We start from the raw sequence: 15,995 nt of genomic DNA on the forward strand, positions 1-15,995 counted from the left end.
TTTATGGTTCATATTTGCCATTTACCCCTGTGAGATCACATTACGATCATATGATTATTTTCATTTTCTGTGAGAAAACAATTATAGAAAGAGTTTTAAAAAAAGTAAAAAAACAAAACAACAAGATTTCTAAGCATTATTGGTGGTTAATTCTTAGAACTTAATCAGAACAGGTGAAAGACACCACCTCGGGCTTTGGGGAATTGTGACATATTTCACATTTCCTGACATTTTATAGACCAGACAAACCACTGATTAATCCAGGAAATTCCAACATAAATTAATTGAAAATGAAAGTTATCGTTAGTTGCAGCTCTTCTCAATTTAGGTTTAAATGTAGAATTAGAATCCGGATATTAGGTTAAAGTTTAGGTATGTGTGGATAAGTATAGAAATACAATAGTGTGTGTGTGTTTGTGTGTTAGCTAAGAGGTGGAGGTGGTGGTGGCAGTGGTGGTTGTGGAGGCTCAATGTCTGTCTTGCTGCGTTTAGCTGGCAGCGTGTGGTCATGAGCTTTGCGTATGTGTCTGTACAGGTCGCCTGATTGTGTGTAGCTCCGGTAGCAGTAGCGACACTCATAAGGACGTTCCCGTGTGTGCACAATGGCGTGGCGCCTTAGTGTGTATGTACATGAGAAAGTCTTTCCACAGACTCCACACGTGGGAACGTCCTCCACAAAGTTCCCCATAGAGTCCTGGAAGTCCTGGAAGTAGGCAGAAGGGTCAGAATGCTGCTGAGCTGTAGACGGAGGAATGAGGGCGAAGGAGGAAGTGTCCTGGGAGGAAGGGCCAGCACCGGAGGAGGAAGAGGAGGGAGAGAGGGGGAAGGAGTAGTCATTTGAATGGGAGGTCATTTGTAAGAGGCCCTGTGGGTGGGAGGAGAGAAACTGAGGGCTGTGCAGCTCTTCTTCTTCAAACTCATTGTCTACTTCATTCACTGGTTCTCTCACTCTGCTTTCCTCTTTCTCCTCCTCTAGCTCTTCGTCGGATATAACAATGGCCTCCACTTTGACTTTTACATTCTCTCCATCATTCTTATCTGTCCTCACTCTGCCCGTGAGACGGTAAGAGCTTTCATTTCTAATGGTGGGTGAAGCTCCCATATTCTCCTCAGGTCTCGTAAGAGTTTGGGTCTCAGGAGCAGAGTGGAAGTCTAAACTTTGGAGTGACACAGCACTCTGGATTTGAATCTGAGGAAGTGCACGCTGTGGTGGTGAGTGTGTTGTGTTGGAAGAGGTTAGTGCTGATGCTTGGATTAACATGACCATCTGTTGTCCTCCGCCTGATGTACCTCTGTGGTCAGCCTCTGAAGGTTTCCTTACAGAGTCACATGGCAGTCGGGGTGCACAATGTTGGGGGCTGGAGCAGAAGCTGGATCCTGACTGGGAATAAGTAACCACTGACCGACCACTAGCCTGGCTCAGTGGCACCCGGGAGGAAGAAGACGAGGAGGGCTGCTGGTTACTGCTATGGCTGATGAAAGAAAGATAGAACAGATTTTTAGTAATAAATCATAAAAATGTCCATCAGTACACGGAACAACAACCACTCCTTACTTTTTCAAGTTAAAAAAGTCTAATAATCCACAACAGACCTGCACCTGTATGTTTCAGTGGTGCTGCAAGGGCTGCAGAGTGCTGACCCCTCTCCATGACCTCCAGTCCCCAACCTGGCGTTACCTCCCGAGGCTGGGGCAGGGCGGCCTGTGATGAGGCCCTGCACCAGCTCTCCGCCTGGAGGCAGCAGAGGGGTGTCCATGCCTGGCTGTGTGGTATCAGCGAGATCAGGGCTCAGAGGAGTCTGAACTCGTGCTTCTGATGACCCCCCACCAATCCTCCGCTCAGACTTCACAGACTCCAACTGACTCCTTTCTGCCATTCTAGATACTGATGAGAACGGTGCTTCTATGGCGATTGGATTTAAGTGATCTCCTGCCATGGCCTCCACCGGCTCAGCTCCACCGTCACCCCCACCCTCCCTCCCTGTCTCTATTGCCCTCCTGGCACCAGTGCTCTCTTCGGAGCGAGTGCTGTCTGCCTCAGCAAGAGGCCCCCGTCTCTGCAGCCGTCTCTTGCAGACTCTCACCACCTCGTTCATGTGCAGAAAGCTTGCAGCCGCCAATATGTCTTCCACTGGCGGAGACTCGCCCAGCTGCAGCACGCCTTCGTAGACAAAGTCCAAGAGCAAGCCAAATGCCGCAGCTGTGACAATGTCGCTGTCAAGTGTGACAGAGCTGCTGGTGCCATTTCCATCCATGACCCCTTGAGGGTCGGAGTAGAACATGTGGAAGAAAGGCGAGCAAGAGGCCAAAACAGCCCTGTGAGCCAGGAAATGGGATGAGCCCACCAAGACACTGCAGTCACAGAGGAAGCCCCGCTGGCGCTGGGAACGCAGAGCTGACAGCAGCTGCTGGGAATGCTGGGGGAACTCCATCACCTGAGCAACAGAGATGATCAAAATGAGAGGGAGCAGAGACGTACGGAGAAAATGCTGCCGCCACTTGAAATAAATCACTATAGACAGCTCTGTAGTCAGCAACATATGGTATCTTGAAATGTATTTTTTGATAGTTCTTGTGATTTTTTTGGAATAACTTTCCGTCATTTTCCGGCATCGTGTTTGTTCCACTGGAAGGAAACACTAGAACGCACCTTCTAATGTTCAACTTTTTCTGTTTTTTGTTAACTAGTTAGAGTTAGTTAATAGTAAATAGGAATAGCCTCGACATATAACAACTAAAAAGAAAAAAGGATTTTAGGACACAGGATGTAATAGTAAAAAAAAAAGTCAACATTATTATTATTTTTAAAGCTGGACACTTACTGAAAGTAACTTACTGTCACTTCTATTGACAGTTCAGAGTCATCAAATCAGATACAACGTATCTAACGTTACGTTTCCATGGTGACCTCCTGTCCTAAGTCTTCAGTCCACTGGCAGCTTCGTCTCTTCTCAACACTATTACACACATAGACATAGACTTAGACATATAGACATAATAATAATAATATTGTATTAAGTCTATGATTACACAAAGAACACGCAAGTGTGAAAAACAAATATGGCAAACATGCATGATTTATAAAAGAAAACCCAAATTGTCCCAAATGTCGAGATTTTCCAGCATGAAAAACAGGCAGAACACCAGCAGCTCCAGCTCAACTAGCTATGCTAACGTTAGTTAGCTCAGCCACCAGGAGCGCCAGTAAACGCAGTTTGTGTTTGGATAACGTTAAATCGACGGCATGGGTTGTGAGTTACCGTGAAATTGTCAGCACACATCAGTTGCGACACCTCAAATTTTTAGTGAATAAGATGAATATTTCCTTACCTGCAGCTGCTGTTTCTTCCTGGACCCAACGCAGCTTTTCTTCTTTAGCTAATGCCGGGGACACCGCAGCTCCGCCCCGCCCGCCACAGTGCCACCTACAAGCGAATAACGAGAATAAACAGGAAGTGGGAAGCTGGACGTTTGCTTGCAGGAGTTTTCTTTAACTGTCAATGGGTTACTGGCCACAATTGTGATATTGTGTCACTTTTCGCTGAATTAAAACCAGTAGCCTACAATTTGTAGCGGAATATCCAGCAACTTCAAATCATGATTTGAATTCCTGAGCTGCCTGCATTTGATTTCAAATGGACAGTGGCAGAGGAGGGAGAGGAGGGAGAGGAAGGAGAGGAAACCGTGGTGGAGAAGTGAGATTTCTTTTTAAAATATAAAATCCTATGCATTTTGATATTGCCCCATCTCTTAAAAAGGTCAGAGACTGATTTCTAACAATTGTCAATAATGGCAAGCAGTGTTAGAATCGTGTCCAAGTCTGTTCTATATTTGAACCGGAGCTATATTTAGATCTGAATTTGAGTGTGTCATGAGTGATGCCTTCTCTCTTACCAGGACAGAGATGTCCGTCTGAGTAAATCCATGTCTTATGCTCTTCGCCATGGAGCCAACCAGATGGGTCTTCAAATGGGTACAGGTGAGCAGCTTGTAATCTGGTCCAGGTAACACTAGTGTCCCTGAAACTGTCACAGTTTCGGGCACAACTTTAACTGCCAGTGTGGACCTAAGATTTAATTTGTTTTCATTTTATAATAAAGCATTTCAACAGATTCTTTGATCCTATGATCATCTTTGTTTTGGGGTTATCTTTCTCTCTCAGCTGGGTTCAAACAGATATAACAGAAGGGAATACTGAACATAAATTACCTTAAAATGTGATTATTATACATTAGTTATTCCTGCATACATACAGTTTTTTTTTATTATGTATTAGACTACTTCATTTGAATGAATAAACCATGTTTGCCCACTCAACAGGTGTTTCACAAATTCTTTACATTTAGGATCGATTTGGATTAAGAACCATAGGCAAATTACCTTTGTGGGCTCTTACAAAACCAACATCGGTATTCTGTCAGTTTTACAAAATGCTTGCAGACTGTCAGTGTAATCCAATGTAGCGTGCAGAGCAAAGAGTTAACTACAAGAGAGAAAATCTATTGTGGAAAGGTGACCATAATCAACTCTGATCCTCATAGATGGCTTTGTGTTTGTGGAGGAACTTCTGGCTCACCCACAGTTCCGCTCGTACTCATTAGAAGATGTCGAAAGAGTCGTGGCCACTAATGACAAGCAGCGCTTTAAGCTTCTTCCCCACCCGGAGGATGGACGCCTGCAGATCCGAGCCAGTCAGGGCCATTCAGTACAGGTATGGGGAAATTTAATTTCACCAGCAAACCAGCATGCCAGGATGTGTTATCCCACTGGATAGATGCTGTTTTCTGTGTATATTCATTTTACACCGAAATTGCTTTTAGATAGAAACATGGAAGTGTGTTTTGAGCGGTTGTGGGATCTCCCAGAGTTCATTTTCCATCTGAAGAATAGTAACATCAATTTAAACAACTTCAATTTACTTTCTTCAGATAGAAAATGAACTCTGGGAGATCCCACAACAGCTCAGACTCACATGTTGTTCCACCGAGTATATACAAATGTAATAAAATAATTTACACCTTCAAAATATAAATGTAAATCTAATTTTCCAATGACAGATAGTTTCAGATGACAGATAGTTAGTCCTCTGACAATCAGTCTAAAAGGAAAATATCATTTCAATCCTCTAAAATCAGTGTTAGGTTGAAGATGCAAAAGATATGGGGGAATAGCACCAACTCTGGTGCTTGAATGCATCTTGAACTTTGATTAGGTTTACTTAATTTCATTAGTTTCCCCTTGTTTTGCAAAAGATTGACATGTCAGGTAGGTTAGTTATTTTCTGTGTGTTAGAACTTAATCAGGTCCTCATTTTATCTAAGGTGTTAATACTACTTGCATTGCTGTGGTCAGGTAATGGATTTGGAGCTGAAACCGGTCATAGCTGGTTCTTCAGACTGCCCTGCTGAGGCCGTTCATGGCTCCTACCTCCGCAACTGGAGCTCCATCCAGGAGCAGGGCCTGAGCCGCATGAAGAGAACGCACATCCACCTGGCACTAGGCCTGCCAGGGGAGAAAGCCGTTATCAGCGGTAAACTGACAAGTGTGTGTGTGTGTGTGTGTGTGTGTGTGTGTGTGTGTGTGTGTGTGTGTGTGTGTTGTGTGTGTGTGGTGTGGTGTTGTGGTGTGTGTGTGTGTTGTGTGTGTGTGTGTGTGTTGTGTGTGTGTGTGTGTGTGTGTGTGTGTGTGTGTGTGTGTGTGTGTGTGTTAGAGTGAGAGTGAGTGACAGAGAAAAGTCAACTGAACATTTATAACACATACGTTCTACAATGTCCTTCATTTCCCCACCAGGCATGAGGAAAGACTGTGATCTAGCTGTGTATATCGATGTCCCCAAAGCTCTCGCTGGTATGCTCAGCCACTAGTGACTGCTACCCAATACACTTGATTCAGTATATATATGTTTAGGCAAGAATTTCTCTTACTGTTTTATGTGTCTTTCTGTACAGATGGTATTGAGTTCTTCTGGTCAGATAATGGCGTGTTGCTGACTGCAGGCGACGCAGAGGGAAAACTTCTCCCTAAATACTTCAGCCGAGCCTTAAGACTGAGACCTACAAGTAAGAATAACTATTACGGTACATGGGATAATTCAATTAAGATTCTTTAAATTCTCTTTGGCCGTTTACTTCACTTTTGTTCTGTGTTTCAGGGAGCATCCTACCACTGCAGTAGCGCCAGATGATTCTGTTCTATCAATGGTCATAGCAGGAATCTAGCACCCCATGGTTGGTTGATGCTTAGCCTAATTCCCTTTGTAAAACTTGTTTGGCAGGAGCATCCTAGTGAGGTGATTGTGGTTGGCAATAGGAGAATCAATTCAGAAATCATCCTAAATGAGACTAAATTGGTAGACTTTTCATTTCCGTGTCATTTAAAGGATCAGGACAGCTTTAGGGAAGCATACTTTACTCTTATATGACAATTCCTTCAACTTATGCTGGCAAAAGTCACTTTTTATTTACAAGTATAAAGGCTTTGTCTTATACATTGTTAGTGCTAAATAAACTATAGCACCCATTGACTACCAAGATACCAAGTTGTAAAAATATATAACACTGGTCACAAATAGACACATTGGCTGCTGGCAGCTGGGCCTAGGCATATTGTATGTGTGGGGAGTATGGGAAAGCAGAGGATACAGACACTGTGGTTTTAGTTAACGGACTTCTGTAACAGTTTCTTGTAAGATATGGACACACACACAGCATGTGAGGGGAGATAAACGGTTAGAAGCTTCCTGTGTGAAAAAACAACAGAAATACCACCATATGTCACGTATATAAGGAGTGAAGACAACAGAGAATTAAAAGGAAATTGCTGTAATTATTTTAATAAATGTTTCTTGTTATTCATAAGTTTATTTGTGTTTACATGTGTATGTTTTTTTTAAAGTAGGCTTTCTATCCTAATCAAGAGGAAGTCTGGATACTGTGAGGCGAAACAGAAAAGTTGCCTCTGGCAGATGCCACTGTTGATTTTGCATTGCTCAAAATCAACATTTATTGATCCATATGTCCAGCAGTTTGGGCCAGTAGCAGTCCATTCTGAAGTAAAGGGGAAGTCAGCATGAGGACCACCAGAGTCTTGAAACGTGTGTGTGTGTGTGTGTGTGTGTGTGTGTGTGTGTGTGTGTGTGTGTGTGTGTGTGTGTGTGTGTGTGTGTGTGCCATGTGCTTACTTTTTTTAGACTTGTGACAAAGTGACAAAGGCTGTGTAAAAAAAAATTGGATGGACTGAAGAGGCAGGTTTTAAGACATTTACACATGAACTGAATATTTTATTTTGTCCACTTGTTGTACAGTTCTGATGGTGTTGCGGTTGCCTGATTGCGCCATCACATCCAATTCCACATGGTTTCCCCTCTTGAGATACACAGGAGATCTGATTTTTTTTCTGTGTTTGAGTGTATTAGTCTTAGAGAGCATCGTGGCCTCCGGTCAGCTTGTGGAAAAGCTCCTCATTGAGAGTGTCGCTCTTCGCACGACTGCGTGTCGACATGAAAATGTAGCCTCCAATAAACTCATGAACGATTTTGCAGTCAGCAGTCACACAGGCAAAAGCAATGTTGATGTTGCCTTCAAACTCAATAGCCACCTGGAGGAGTCAGAAACACACAACGTAAAAGAAAAGCAGATATGAGATTCCTTAAAGATGAAAGCTGAATTTTGCCTGTGAAAAAATGGAACACTAGTGAAATTACTGACAAAATACATTTATATTGGGGTAGCTTTAAAACTTTAGCTCTGCACTGTATGAACTGTAACTCTTTATGGGTAGTGTTAATGAGGTGGACTCTGTTTTGTTTATAGCTGGAGGTCATGCGGAATTTTTTGGTTTCCCAAGTCTTATCATACTTAAATTAGCATGTTTTGACTTAGGGGTAAGTTATGGCAAATAGCTTTTAGATAATATTTCATACCCTATAATCAGTTAAAAAAAACTTATTGGAAACCTTAATTAAAAAAAGTTAGACAAAATTGTAAAATCTTGCAGACTGCTCTCTCAGACAGAAGGTGGATTATTGTCACCTGTCGTATGTCCCAGTTGACATTCCATTGCTTCATGTTGTTGTAACGCCAAGTCTTCACAACATCGCCCACGGCCAGGTCGATACGGATCAGACGGTTGGGACCAATGCCCAGTACCTCGTCTTTACGACTGCCCTTAAACCTGTTGGGCAAAAACATCTTCAGCTTCTCTTCTCTAAAAAATATTGCTGAGACAAAAGTCAATCTTTAATCCTCTAAAACTTTGTAACACTGACTTGAATGCCTGCTGGATCACAGTTGCCTAGTACTGTGCTAGTACTGTGTTTTTTCACCCTTATGATCATATTGACGTTTCCCAAAGCAGCTTTATGTCACCTATTCATCTACTGAATTGTGTCTAGGAGATAGTGACTTAGGCCTAGTGACTATCACAGCTACAATTTGTTGAGAAAAATTTAAAATTTGAATTTATGCCCGTGGAAGGTTTAGAAATTTTAGATTTTAGATGGCTTTATTTTCTTTGCCATAAATGCAGTTTTACAGTCTGTATTTTCTTAAGGTACCACTGTTGTCAAAAGACTCATGCCTTAAACTGGAATCTCACTGTTGTGACAAAATGGTCCTAAATGTATGCTAAATGGCATTTTATGAATTTTAAAAACTTTAAACTGAACTTAAAACTTTACCTGACAACGACATATGAGAGTCCAAAATCAGGCAGGGCTTGCCAGATCTGCAGGAAGCGCATGACCGCATCTGTCAGTGAGAGCTGAGCCACGTTCTGGTATGCGTCCAGGATACGAGGGGTCAGCTAGAAGAGCAGGCACAGGGTAAAAGGTCAGATGGAATTATATTTATGCTGCCTTGTGCACAAATATATGTTTCAGCTATTCAGTTAGCTCAATTGTGCAAAAATCACTGTAATACTGTCCAGAAAAAGAATTAAGTTCAAATTGTTGTTTTTTTGTCCCACTGCTTAATGTCATGTACTGTATAGGATTAATAAATGAGAGATTGGTGTGATCAAATAGTTCTGTATTCTGCCAGCCGCCTACAATAACACGTGACCATCACATTTGCTATATTGATTGTTTTTTGTTTCTTTTCTACTGTACCTGTTTGGGTTTGTACTTCTTATGGTAGCGTGGCGACACCAGACTGTGAGTATTGATGCTTTCATCGTTGGCAGGTGCGTTGCCGTGGGTACCAGAGCTGGTCTTTTGCATAGCCAGGAAGGAGCGGATGCTCTGGATCTCACTCTGGAAACTGCTGTCGGCCAGACTCTTGCCTTTGGAGGCCAGTCGACACCCAGCCATCCACTGAGCATACTGCTGCTCCTGCAGGGCGAGAGACAACCACACAGGGCATAGAGAGATAGAGAGTGAGAGAGATTGGTGAGGTTTTGGTTAGAGAGGTGAATTAATGAGACGAAGACCCCATTTCCTCCTGGTGTTATAAATCCGTCCTGACCTGCCAAGTGGGAATACACATAAACAGAGCTGTCCACTTGTGATTGGATCATTGAGGACGTAGTTTTAATACCAGTTGGATGGATGGATGTGTGTGTGTGTGTGTGTGTGTGTGTGTGTGTGTGTGTGGTCTCACGTTTTCACAGCGCAGATAGACCTCGTTCATGCCCTCAGGTGCTGGTATCAGGAGTCTGATTAGGAACTTCTGTGCTGTCACGTTAACTTCCGGAGCCACCTCACACCCTGTGTGCAGGATAAATATCAAAGCCAATACTGACATTTGACATTTATGGGTTAGACAGAGCCCTGAAGTAGTTGATGGCACTGATCTAGGATTGTCAGTGACTCCATTAACTTCCCACAGACAGGAAAGGGAGGAAAACGGACTTGAGAGCAGCACTCTCACTTTTGACCATATATGGAAAGCTCTGTGTTTGTGTGTGTGATGATGTTTCCTTGTAAGCATGCCATTAAACTGTGGCATGTGGTCTATTCTAAGTGATCTTACACAGGTGAATAATAAAACAGGTTGCTAAACTATAACTGCTACTTCCTCGGCTACTAACACTTTTTATTTGTTTTTTGTTTTTTCAAACAACATACAACACATACACTTTACAACATGAACATATTCCCCTCCCCCCCAAACCCTCCTCCACTCGAAATCACCACTCACTTAAACTAAATTTAAGAAAAGATGACATAGTACTTATAACATTGAAGACAATATTATAAAATAATAATACAATTGACAATAAACTGTAAACCAAATAAACATGTATATGCGATAAAACCATAAGCACTGGAGTTTTCCAGAAAGTGTAAGTACTTTCCCCATTTTCTAGTGTAGGCATCCAGTGTGGCAAACCATTTGTATGATATTTTAAAATGCTGCAACTCTGGCCATCTCACAAGCCCACTTTTGAATTGACTAATTTGTACATACGTTTTTTATAAATTATTATACATCATTGGCTACATGGCAGAAGAAAACCCTAATAATGAAAAATACAATAATGTAAAAAGTACCTTTGAGGTTAATCTGTTGAATGGGCTCTCCGATGCTCTCTTCTTTGCTCTTGAAATAAGAGATGGAGGTATCCTGGAACTTGAACCAGTACTGCTTATATCCCTTCAGAGTCATCCGCTTTGGTCTGTAACAGACAATCACATTGCTCATGTCGTCTACTCACATTAGTTAGAAAATGACAAAAATACAAGTATATGTTTCAGTTCTTTTTAGGAAACTGGTGCTCTGTTTTAACTCAGTGCATCTCATCTAAGACAGAAGAGGCCAACACCTGTTTATACAAGCTATGGCGATGGATGTTTGGAAAATTAATCTTACCTAAATATCTTTAGATAGTCGTTGAGTTCTGGTGCAGTCATGTTTTCCTGGATGAAAGACAAATATGTTTTTTAGAGGATAAAAGACTACTCTTCTCTTATCTTCTTAGTATTGTTTTGTGAATTAACTCCGACTCCTGCATGTTTTGACACGTTTCAAAAAGTGTTGATTGTAGAAGAGTTACAGTCCTAAAACAAGTTATAATCTGTCAAAATCATTGGGGAGAGCGGTGTCGCCCAACTATGCGCTCAGATTTGCCACTCAGAGTTCAAATTATTCGTCGTTAGCTAGGAACGGGAAATAGCTTCCTTGTCACCCTTGATGACGTAAACCTGCGCTACGCTTTGCTATATTAGCGATTTGCTCTCTGCGCACCGCTTGGTAGGGCGCAGAGTAGAGCGCAGAGAGCAAATCGCTTATCATGTGTAGGCGGCTTGAAAGATGCAAATGCAGTTGAAGTGTTAACAAGATTTTTTTTTAAACCAGTGTCTGCTCCTTCTGTCAGGATTAAGGTGAAGTTGTGACAGAGTACATCAAATATGTCTGACCAGCATCTCGGACGCGGAGCTGCCGTCTCCCTCCATCTTGACCTCCAGGGACTGTAGGGCGGACTCCAGGTCATCCATGGCTGCACTGGAGCTCAGCATCTGGGGCTCCGACTGAGACACCTTACTTATGTGATACTACAAGAGTTTGAGTGTAAGAGAAGAAGGTGACACACTTTTGAACTGGATGTTAAAGGATAAAACAACTCAAATTGTGTGTGTGATTGCTAGTTGTATCATCTGGATACTCAAGAGCAAATTGAGCAAATTAAGACTAAAAGGAAGATTAGCTTGAACTCTATTTCCAATGCAACTGAGAGGGAGATTGTTTCATCTGGTTTTCTAATAGGTGTATAGTATATAACTATCATACAGTTTATTTGATAGTTTGCCTTACAGGTCTCATCAAACATTGAGTTTTCATGTTGATGTCAAACACAGTATTGTGGCTCAAGTTGTAAGTGTTCTTGTATTCATTAATCAAATAATGTGGTTTAGATTAAGCAGCCTTTAGTGACTTCAATTACAATTTAACATTTGGTTTGTCAAAAAAACAACCCAGAAATGTATTTATTGGACTCATAAAAAGTGTATTATATAAGTATATTTTATAAATGTATACTAAACATGTCAAACTAAATTAAAAATAAATAAAAGTACTTTAAGTACTAATATTTATTCACAATATATACAGTAAATATGGGAACATTTTAAAGGGGTGCTATGCAGTTTTGGCCATTTCTTCGCTGTTTGCTTGCTCATCTATATCTATGTATATTTTGCAGCTCCTACGTTTACTAGTGTCTGACTCCTCACTCGGTCCTTCTGCTTTTTCCTCTTTTTCTGTTTCTCCGACAATGATTTTATAGCTTTCTGCTTCTTTTTTGCCGGCTCAGCCATGACGATAGTGTGAAAAACTCGTAAAAAACTCCATTGCTACCTTATTAGCTGGTTCCTGAATGGGCATATGTGTGCAGGGCCGTGAAGCAATTTATTACATCGCGAGGCCTGATATCACACGATACTACACTGACGCTGAGTCTAGTGACTCGTCGGCCGAAAGTTGCAAGGGTGCTAGGGGGGAGCGAGACGACCACCATTCAACTCGAAAAAATTCATATAACATTCAATGACCCCGAAGCTGTTCACTTAGGGCCTAAGGTAAATTAAGCTAAAAAACTGCATAGTTCCCGTTTCATAAGGGAAATGCCCACTTCCATTACTGTATTTTTAGCATTTAGCTTTTTTAATGTTTCTATTCCAGCTGAAAGACATACAGTGGGGTTCGAAAGTTTGGGCACCCCAGGTAGACATTTGCAGGGTGCCCAAACTTTTGCAGATGCCATTTTTTTGTTTTCTGTTATTTTGAAAGTGTAAATGATGGAAATAATATCAAACTTTTTGTGACCTATTATACAAATGTCTAATCTGTCATTTGATGCCTTTTGGAGATTTTTCCATCTTTTCTTGGCTTCTTTATGCACATTAATACGAATGTTTACCTAGGGTGGCCAAACTTTTGAACCCCACTGTATTTCCAGTTAAGCAGCAGTGTTTTCTACCTGTAGAGCTCCAAACAGCATCATCTCCTCCTCGGTGCAGTCAATGTCCTCCAGCAAGATTGCCCAGCGCGCCTGCTCATACAGCTGGGTCAGACGCACAACATCATACTGCACGGCCAGAAAAACGGGTAAAATCAAGGTAAGGATGCAATGCAAATACATGCGAATGCATGCACACACACACACACACACACACACACACACACACACACACACACACACACACACACACACACACACACCTTAGGTTCCAAATCATAGAAAGCAAAGTATTTGAAGCGCAGCCAGAGTCTGCTATTTTCTTGGATGCCCTGCTGCAGGAGACATCGGGATGAGTCCAACCACCTGGGAAGTAAAGAGAATAAGTATATATTTATGAGCTTATATGTAACATACATGATACGTATATGTATACTTTCAAATATTTTATTGGTCTTTAAAAAAGAGAACTGCCATAATAAGTCAACTGTCCTGATGAAAATGGGAAGGTGCTCACTGTAACTTCAAGCCTGAAACCATTCAAACAGCTCTTGGGACTTATCAGTTCAGAGGCAGCCGCTCTAATAGTTAGTTAAATCTTTTTCTAAATATTTCCTGAGAATGAGTTTGATTAGCTAAATGCCACATGCCTAGCATGATCAAGTTACCCCCTCATACTAGTGTTTAGTTTGTTGGTTTATCAATTGACTTAACACTTTCAGCAGACTTTGTGGCTCAACAGTAGTGTGTCTGACTCCAAATCAGAAGATTGCATGTTCAAATCATGTCGAAGTCAATATTTCTGTTGTCTTGTTCCAATGCAATTCATGTATGTTTCTAGGATTAAGATGTTCAGCAGGTGGCTTGTGCATATGTGTGAGTTAGCCAGACCTTATTCCACAGTGCTGTAAATATAGGTCTGGCATTGCAACCTTAATATTTAATTTTCTCTAGCTCCGTTTTATAGATGATGGTCACATTGGTCGGACAGGATAAGGTTGTATTTTTGATCAAAGGCTGGAGACTTTCACACCTCAAGAACTGAAAAATGGCCCCTGAATTTCAGGACAATGAAATGACGGGACTAGCAATTAAACTGAAACAATTACTGCGTCTGACTCCAGATCAGAAGGATGTGTGTTCAAATCATGTCAGGGTCAAGTCTAGTGAGTGTTTTGAACAGACGTGTTTATATTGCTTATTGAGAAGTTGACCAAGGATGAGGAATACAGTACATACATAAGAAAACTGTCCAGTTTCAATTTCTAGCGCAAGGAAAGAAAACAATCAATTCATCCCCTTTCACTGGTGTGGTTGGTTAGTTGGCACTGTAATGCAGACACTGTGGCGCAACATAAGAAGAAAAGAAGAAAAGTAGGAATAGAAAAAAAGATGCTTGGACGCAAAGAAGGAGATTTAGGTCTTTACTCTGTGAGTGACCACAGGAGAACATATGTTTTAAATATCCATAGACTGTTGTTGGTCTTGACATAAATGAAGCGTTTACCAAACCGATATGTGTGAAGGCGTACCTGCCATGGATGTGGGCCTTGTCCACCACGCTGGCTGCGCGGTACTGCTTGGCTATGACCTCGGGGGCAGGCGGAGGCTGGGTGACTGACAGCATCTTGTAGATGGCCTCCATCTGAGGTGAGTCCGCAAAGTGAGCCGGCATGCCATTATACAGACAAGGCCGGGATGCTGCAAAGGAAGTGTATGGGGGGTTACAGTGAGGTCACTTTAACTCTGTCAGGAAAAGAGTCTTAACACTATAATATAAGGCTGACTTTCTGCTTCAAAATGAACAGCTGCCTAAGAACATTGCTGTTGTGTGGGATTTTTGACAAATAAACTGGTAAAATGTTTGCCAGTAAACAAAACATGTCATCTAGGATCAAGGATTTTCATCAAGGACTGGAAGTCTTCTACTCTCAAAGTCTTAAGCTACTGGTTGTAAAACACGTCGGTCTGATGTGTGGATGAAGTGTGATGAGTGTACCCGAAGAGAGGGGCACCTCGGTCAGGTCGTAGATCTCCTCAGCCAAGTTTTTATCTTTCTTCTTCTTTTTTTCCTCTACGGGTTGAAGGAGCGAGAGCTCCTCTGGGTGACGGATATCTGTGTAGGTTACAGAGAGGAAATGGATGAAAAAGTAATTAGCTTTATTTAACAAACTGACTATGTATCAGCTGTATAACACTGACATAAATAAATATGTGGAGGGGGCCAGCTGAGACACATGACAACCAACAACAGCACAGCATAAATTTAAGAAGTGTTTTAAGTAAGTGTGTGGACCTTATTCAACTGTGCATCAGACAGTGTGGTGCTATGGTAGAGTGTCTGATTCCAGATCACGTTAGTAGCCAATATTTAACTCTGGATGAGTAGAGCTCAGGTGGAAGTTGGTGGAGGAGAACTATGCTGAATATATGAGTATATACTAATGGATGCATTTTTATGTGGCCGCCTTTAGGCTATGTCCAAGACAAATTTCCCTAATAAGGGAGAAATGAAGTAGCCTAATGTTGAATATTAAATCTTTAAATGAAGGAAACGAAAGAAGGCAGGAAGCAAGAAGAACAAAAAAAAGGAGACTCACTTAGCATTCTGCAGATGCCCATTACCGTCTGGAAGACGGAGCTGGAGAAGCAGGTTCGGAGCCTCAGGGTAATGCCGTTGGGCAGACCCAGCCTTAGGGGCTTGTGCTGGGGCATGAAGACCAGCTTGGCGTCGGCGTGGATGCCATATTTGTCCAGAGTCCAGGCTGTTCGTAGCAACCACCGCTGCTTCTGCTCCCACCACAGCGCATGGTCCGACCAATCACGCTTTATCTCTGCACAGGACAGACACATCCACTAGTTTCAAGCTCTGATGTGTGAAGTGAAATCGGTAGTTTGGTATAGTACGCTACTATTTCAAAATACATGTTTTGACGCCAAGAACGTGAAAGTAGCCCCCCAACCGCTGGTCATGTAAAAAGAAATGTCAGCCCATAACCAGAACTATTAGCAATGTACACCACCCACCCATAATGACATAGTCAACAGTTCATGGCTTCATTTTTAAGACTCTGTGGCGCAACGGTAGCGCGTCTGACTCC

The 15,995-nt window shown here is 42.0% G+C and overlaps 3 protein-coding genes and 1 non-coding gene across 9 annotated transcripts in view; 2 read left to right on the forward strand and 2 right to left on the reverse strand.

Moving 5' to 3' along the window:
- On the reverse strand, positions 1-3,437 carry zbtb3 (zinc finger and BTB domain containing 3). Of its 5 annotated transcripts, none has more exons than XM_032528276.1 (4): positions 3,331-3,437; positions 2,823-2,957; positions 1,600-2,435; positions 1-1,472 (listed from the first exon to the last, which is right to left on the reverse strand). In XM_032528276.1, exons 3-4 carry the CDS (start codon positions 2,430-2,432, stop codon positions 422-424), a joined length of 1,884 nt encoding a protein of 627 aa, XP_032384167.1. In that variant the 5' UTR covers positions 2,433-2,435; positions 2,823-2,957; positions 3,331-3,437; the 3' UTR covers positions 1-421. The 5 variants fall into 5 exon arrangements, with proteins under 5 accessions (XP_032384167.1, XP_032384162.1, XP_032384163.1 ...); XM_032528271.1 differs by having other exon boundaries at positions 1,594-2,435; XM_032528272.1 differs by having other exon boundaries at positions 1,594-2,435; positions 2,837-2,957; positions 3,331-3,373.
- On the forward strand, positions 3,425-6,857 carry trpt1 (tRNA phosphotransferase 1). 2 transcript variants are annotated; one of them, XM_032528285.1, is made up of 7 exons: positions 3,425-3,695; positions 3,898-3,979; positions 4,542-4,711; positions 5,353-5,530; positions 5,791-5,847; positions 5,949-6,059; positions 6,152-6,857. In XM_032528285.1, the coding sequence occupies exons 1-7, from the start codon at positions 3,636-3,638 to the stop codon at positions 6,172-6,174; spliced, it is 681 nt and encodes a 226-aa protein (XP_032384176.1). In that variant the 5' UTR covers positions 3,425-3,635; the 3' UTR covers positions 6,175-6,857. The 2 variants fall into 2 exon arrangements, with proteins under 2 accessions (XP_032384176.1, XP_032384177.1); XM_032528286.1 differs by lacking the exon at positions 5,791-5,847.
- Positions 6,858-7,410: 553 nt separating this feature from the next.
- The window catches only part of fermt3b (FERM domain containing kindlin 3b), a 10,826-nt gene continuing 2,241 nt past the window's right edge, over positions 7,411-15,995 (reverse strand). Inside the window, exons 3-15 of the mRNA XM_032528270.1 lie at positions 15,495-15,728; positions 14,894-15,010; positions 14,427-14,595; positions 13,158-13,260; positions 12,916-13,023; positions 11,357-11,491; positions 10,809-10,855; positions 10,490-10,614; positions 9,597-9,703; positions 9,107-9,328; positions 8,678-8,802; positions 8,031-8,172; positions 7,411-7,596 (exon numbers count right to left, since the gene is read on the reverse strand). Of these exons, the coding sequence (XP_032384161.1) occupies positions 7,417-7,596; positions 8,031-8,172; positions 8,678-8,802; positions 9,107-9,328; positions 9,597-9,703; positions 10,490-10,614; positions 10,809-10,855; positions 11,357-11,491; positions 12,916-13,023; positions 13,158-13,260; positions 14,427-14,595; positions 14,894-15,010; positions 15,495-15,728 (1,814 nt within the window). The 3' untranslated portion in view covers positions 7,411-7,416. The remainder of the gene's footprint in view (positions 7,597-8,030; positions 8,173-8,677; positions 8,803-9,106; positions 9,329-9,596; positions 9,704-10,489; positions 10,615-10,808; positions 10,856-11,356; positions 11,492-12,915; positions 13,024-13,157; positions 13,261-14,426; positions 14,596-14,893; positions 15,011-15,494; positions 15,729-15,995) is intronic.
- On the forward strand, positions 13,619-13,690 carry trnaw-cca (transfer RNA tryptophan (anticodon CCA)). The gene has a single exon. It is a non-coding gene; the product is annotated as a tRNA-Trp (tRNA).

This window comes from Etheostoma spectabile, chromosome 10, assembly GCF_008692095.1.
Source record: "Etheostoma spectabile isolate EspeVRDwgs_2016 chromosome 10, UIUC_Espe_1.0, whole genome shotgun sequence".
In the NCBI taxonomy this organism is placed as follows: Eukaryota; Metazoa; Chordata; class Actinopteri; order Perciformes; family Percidae; genus Etheostoma; species Etheostoma spectabile.

Coding starts and splice junctions, on each gene's coding strand:
- zbtb3 (XM_032528271.1), bottom strand. CDS start 2,432: ATGGAGTTCCCCCAGCATTCCCAGCAGCTGCTGTCAGCTCTGCGTTCC. Junction 1,473..1,593: donor ACTGAAACATACAGGTGCAG/GTCTGTTGTGGA, acceptor TTCTTTCATCAG/CCATAGCAGTAACCAGCAGC.
- trpt1 (XM_032528285.1), top strand. CDS start 3,636: ATGGACAGTGGCAGAGGAGGGAGAGGAGGGAGAGGAAGGAGAGGAAAC. Junction 5,531..5,790: donor GGAGAAAGCCGTTATCAGCG/GTAAACTGACAA, acceptor TTTCCCCACCAG/GCATGAGGAAAGACTGTGAT. Junction 5,848..5,948: donor TGTCCCCAAAGCTCTCGCTG/GTATGCTCAGCC, acceptor CTTTCTGTACAG/ATGGTATTGAGTTCTTCTGG.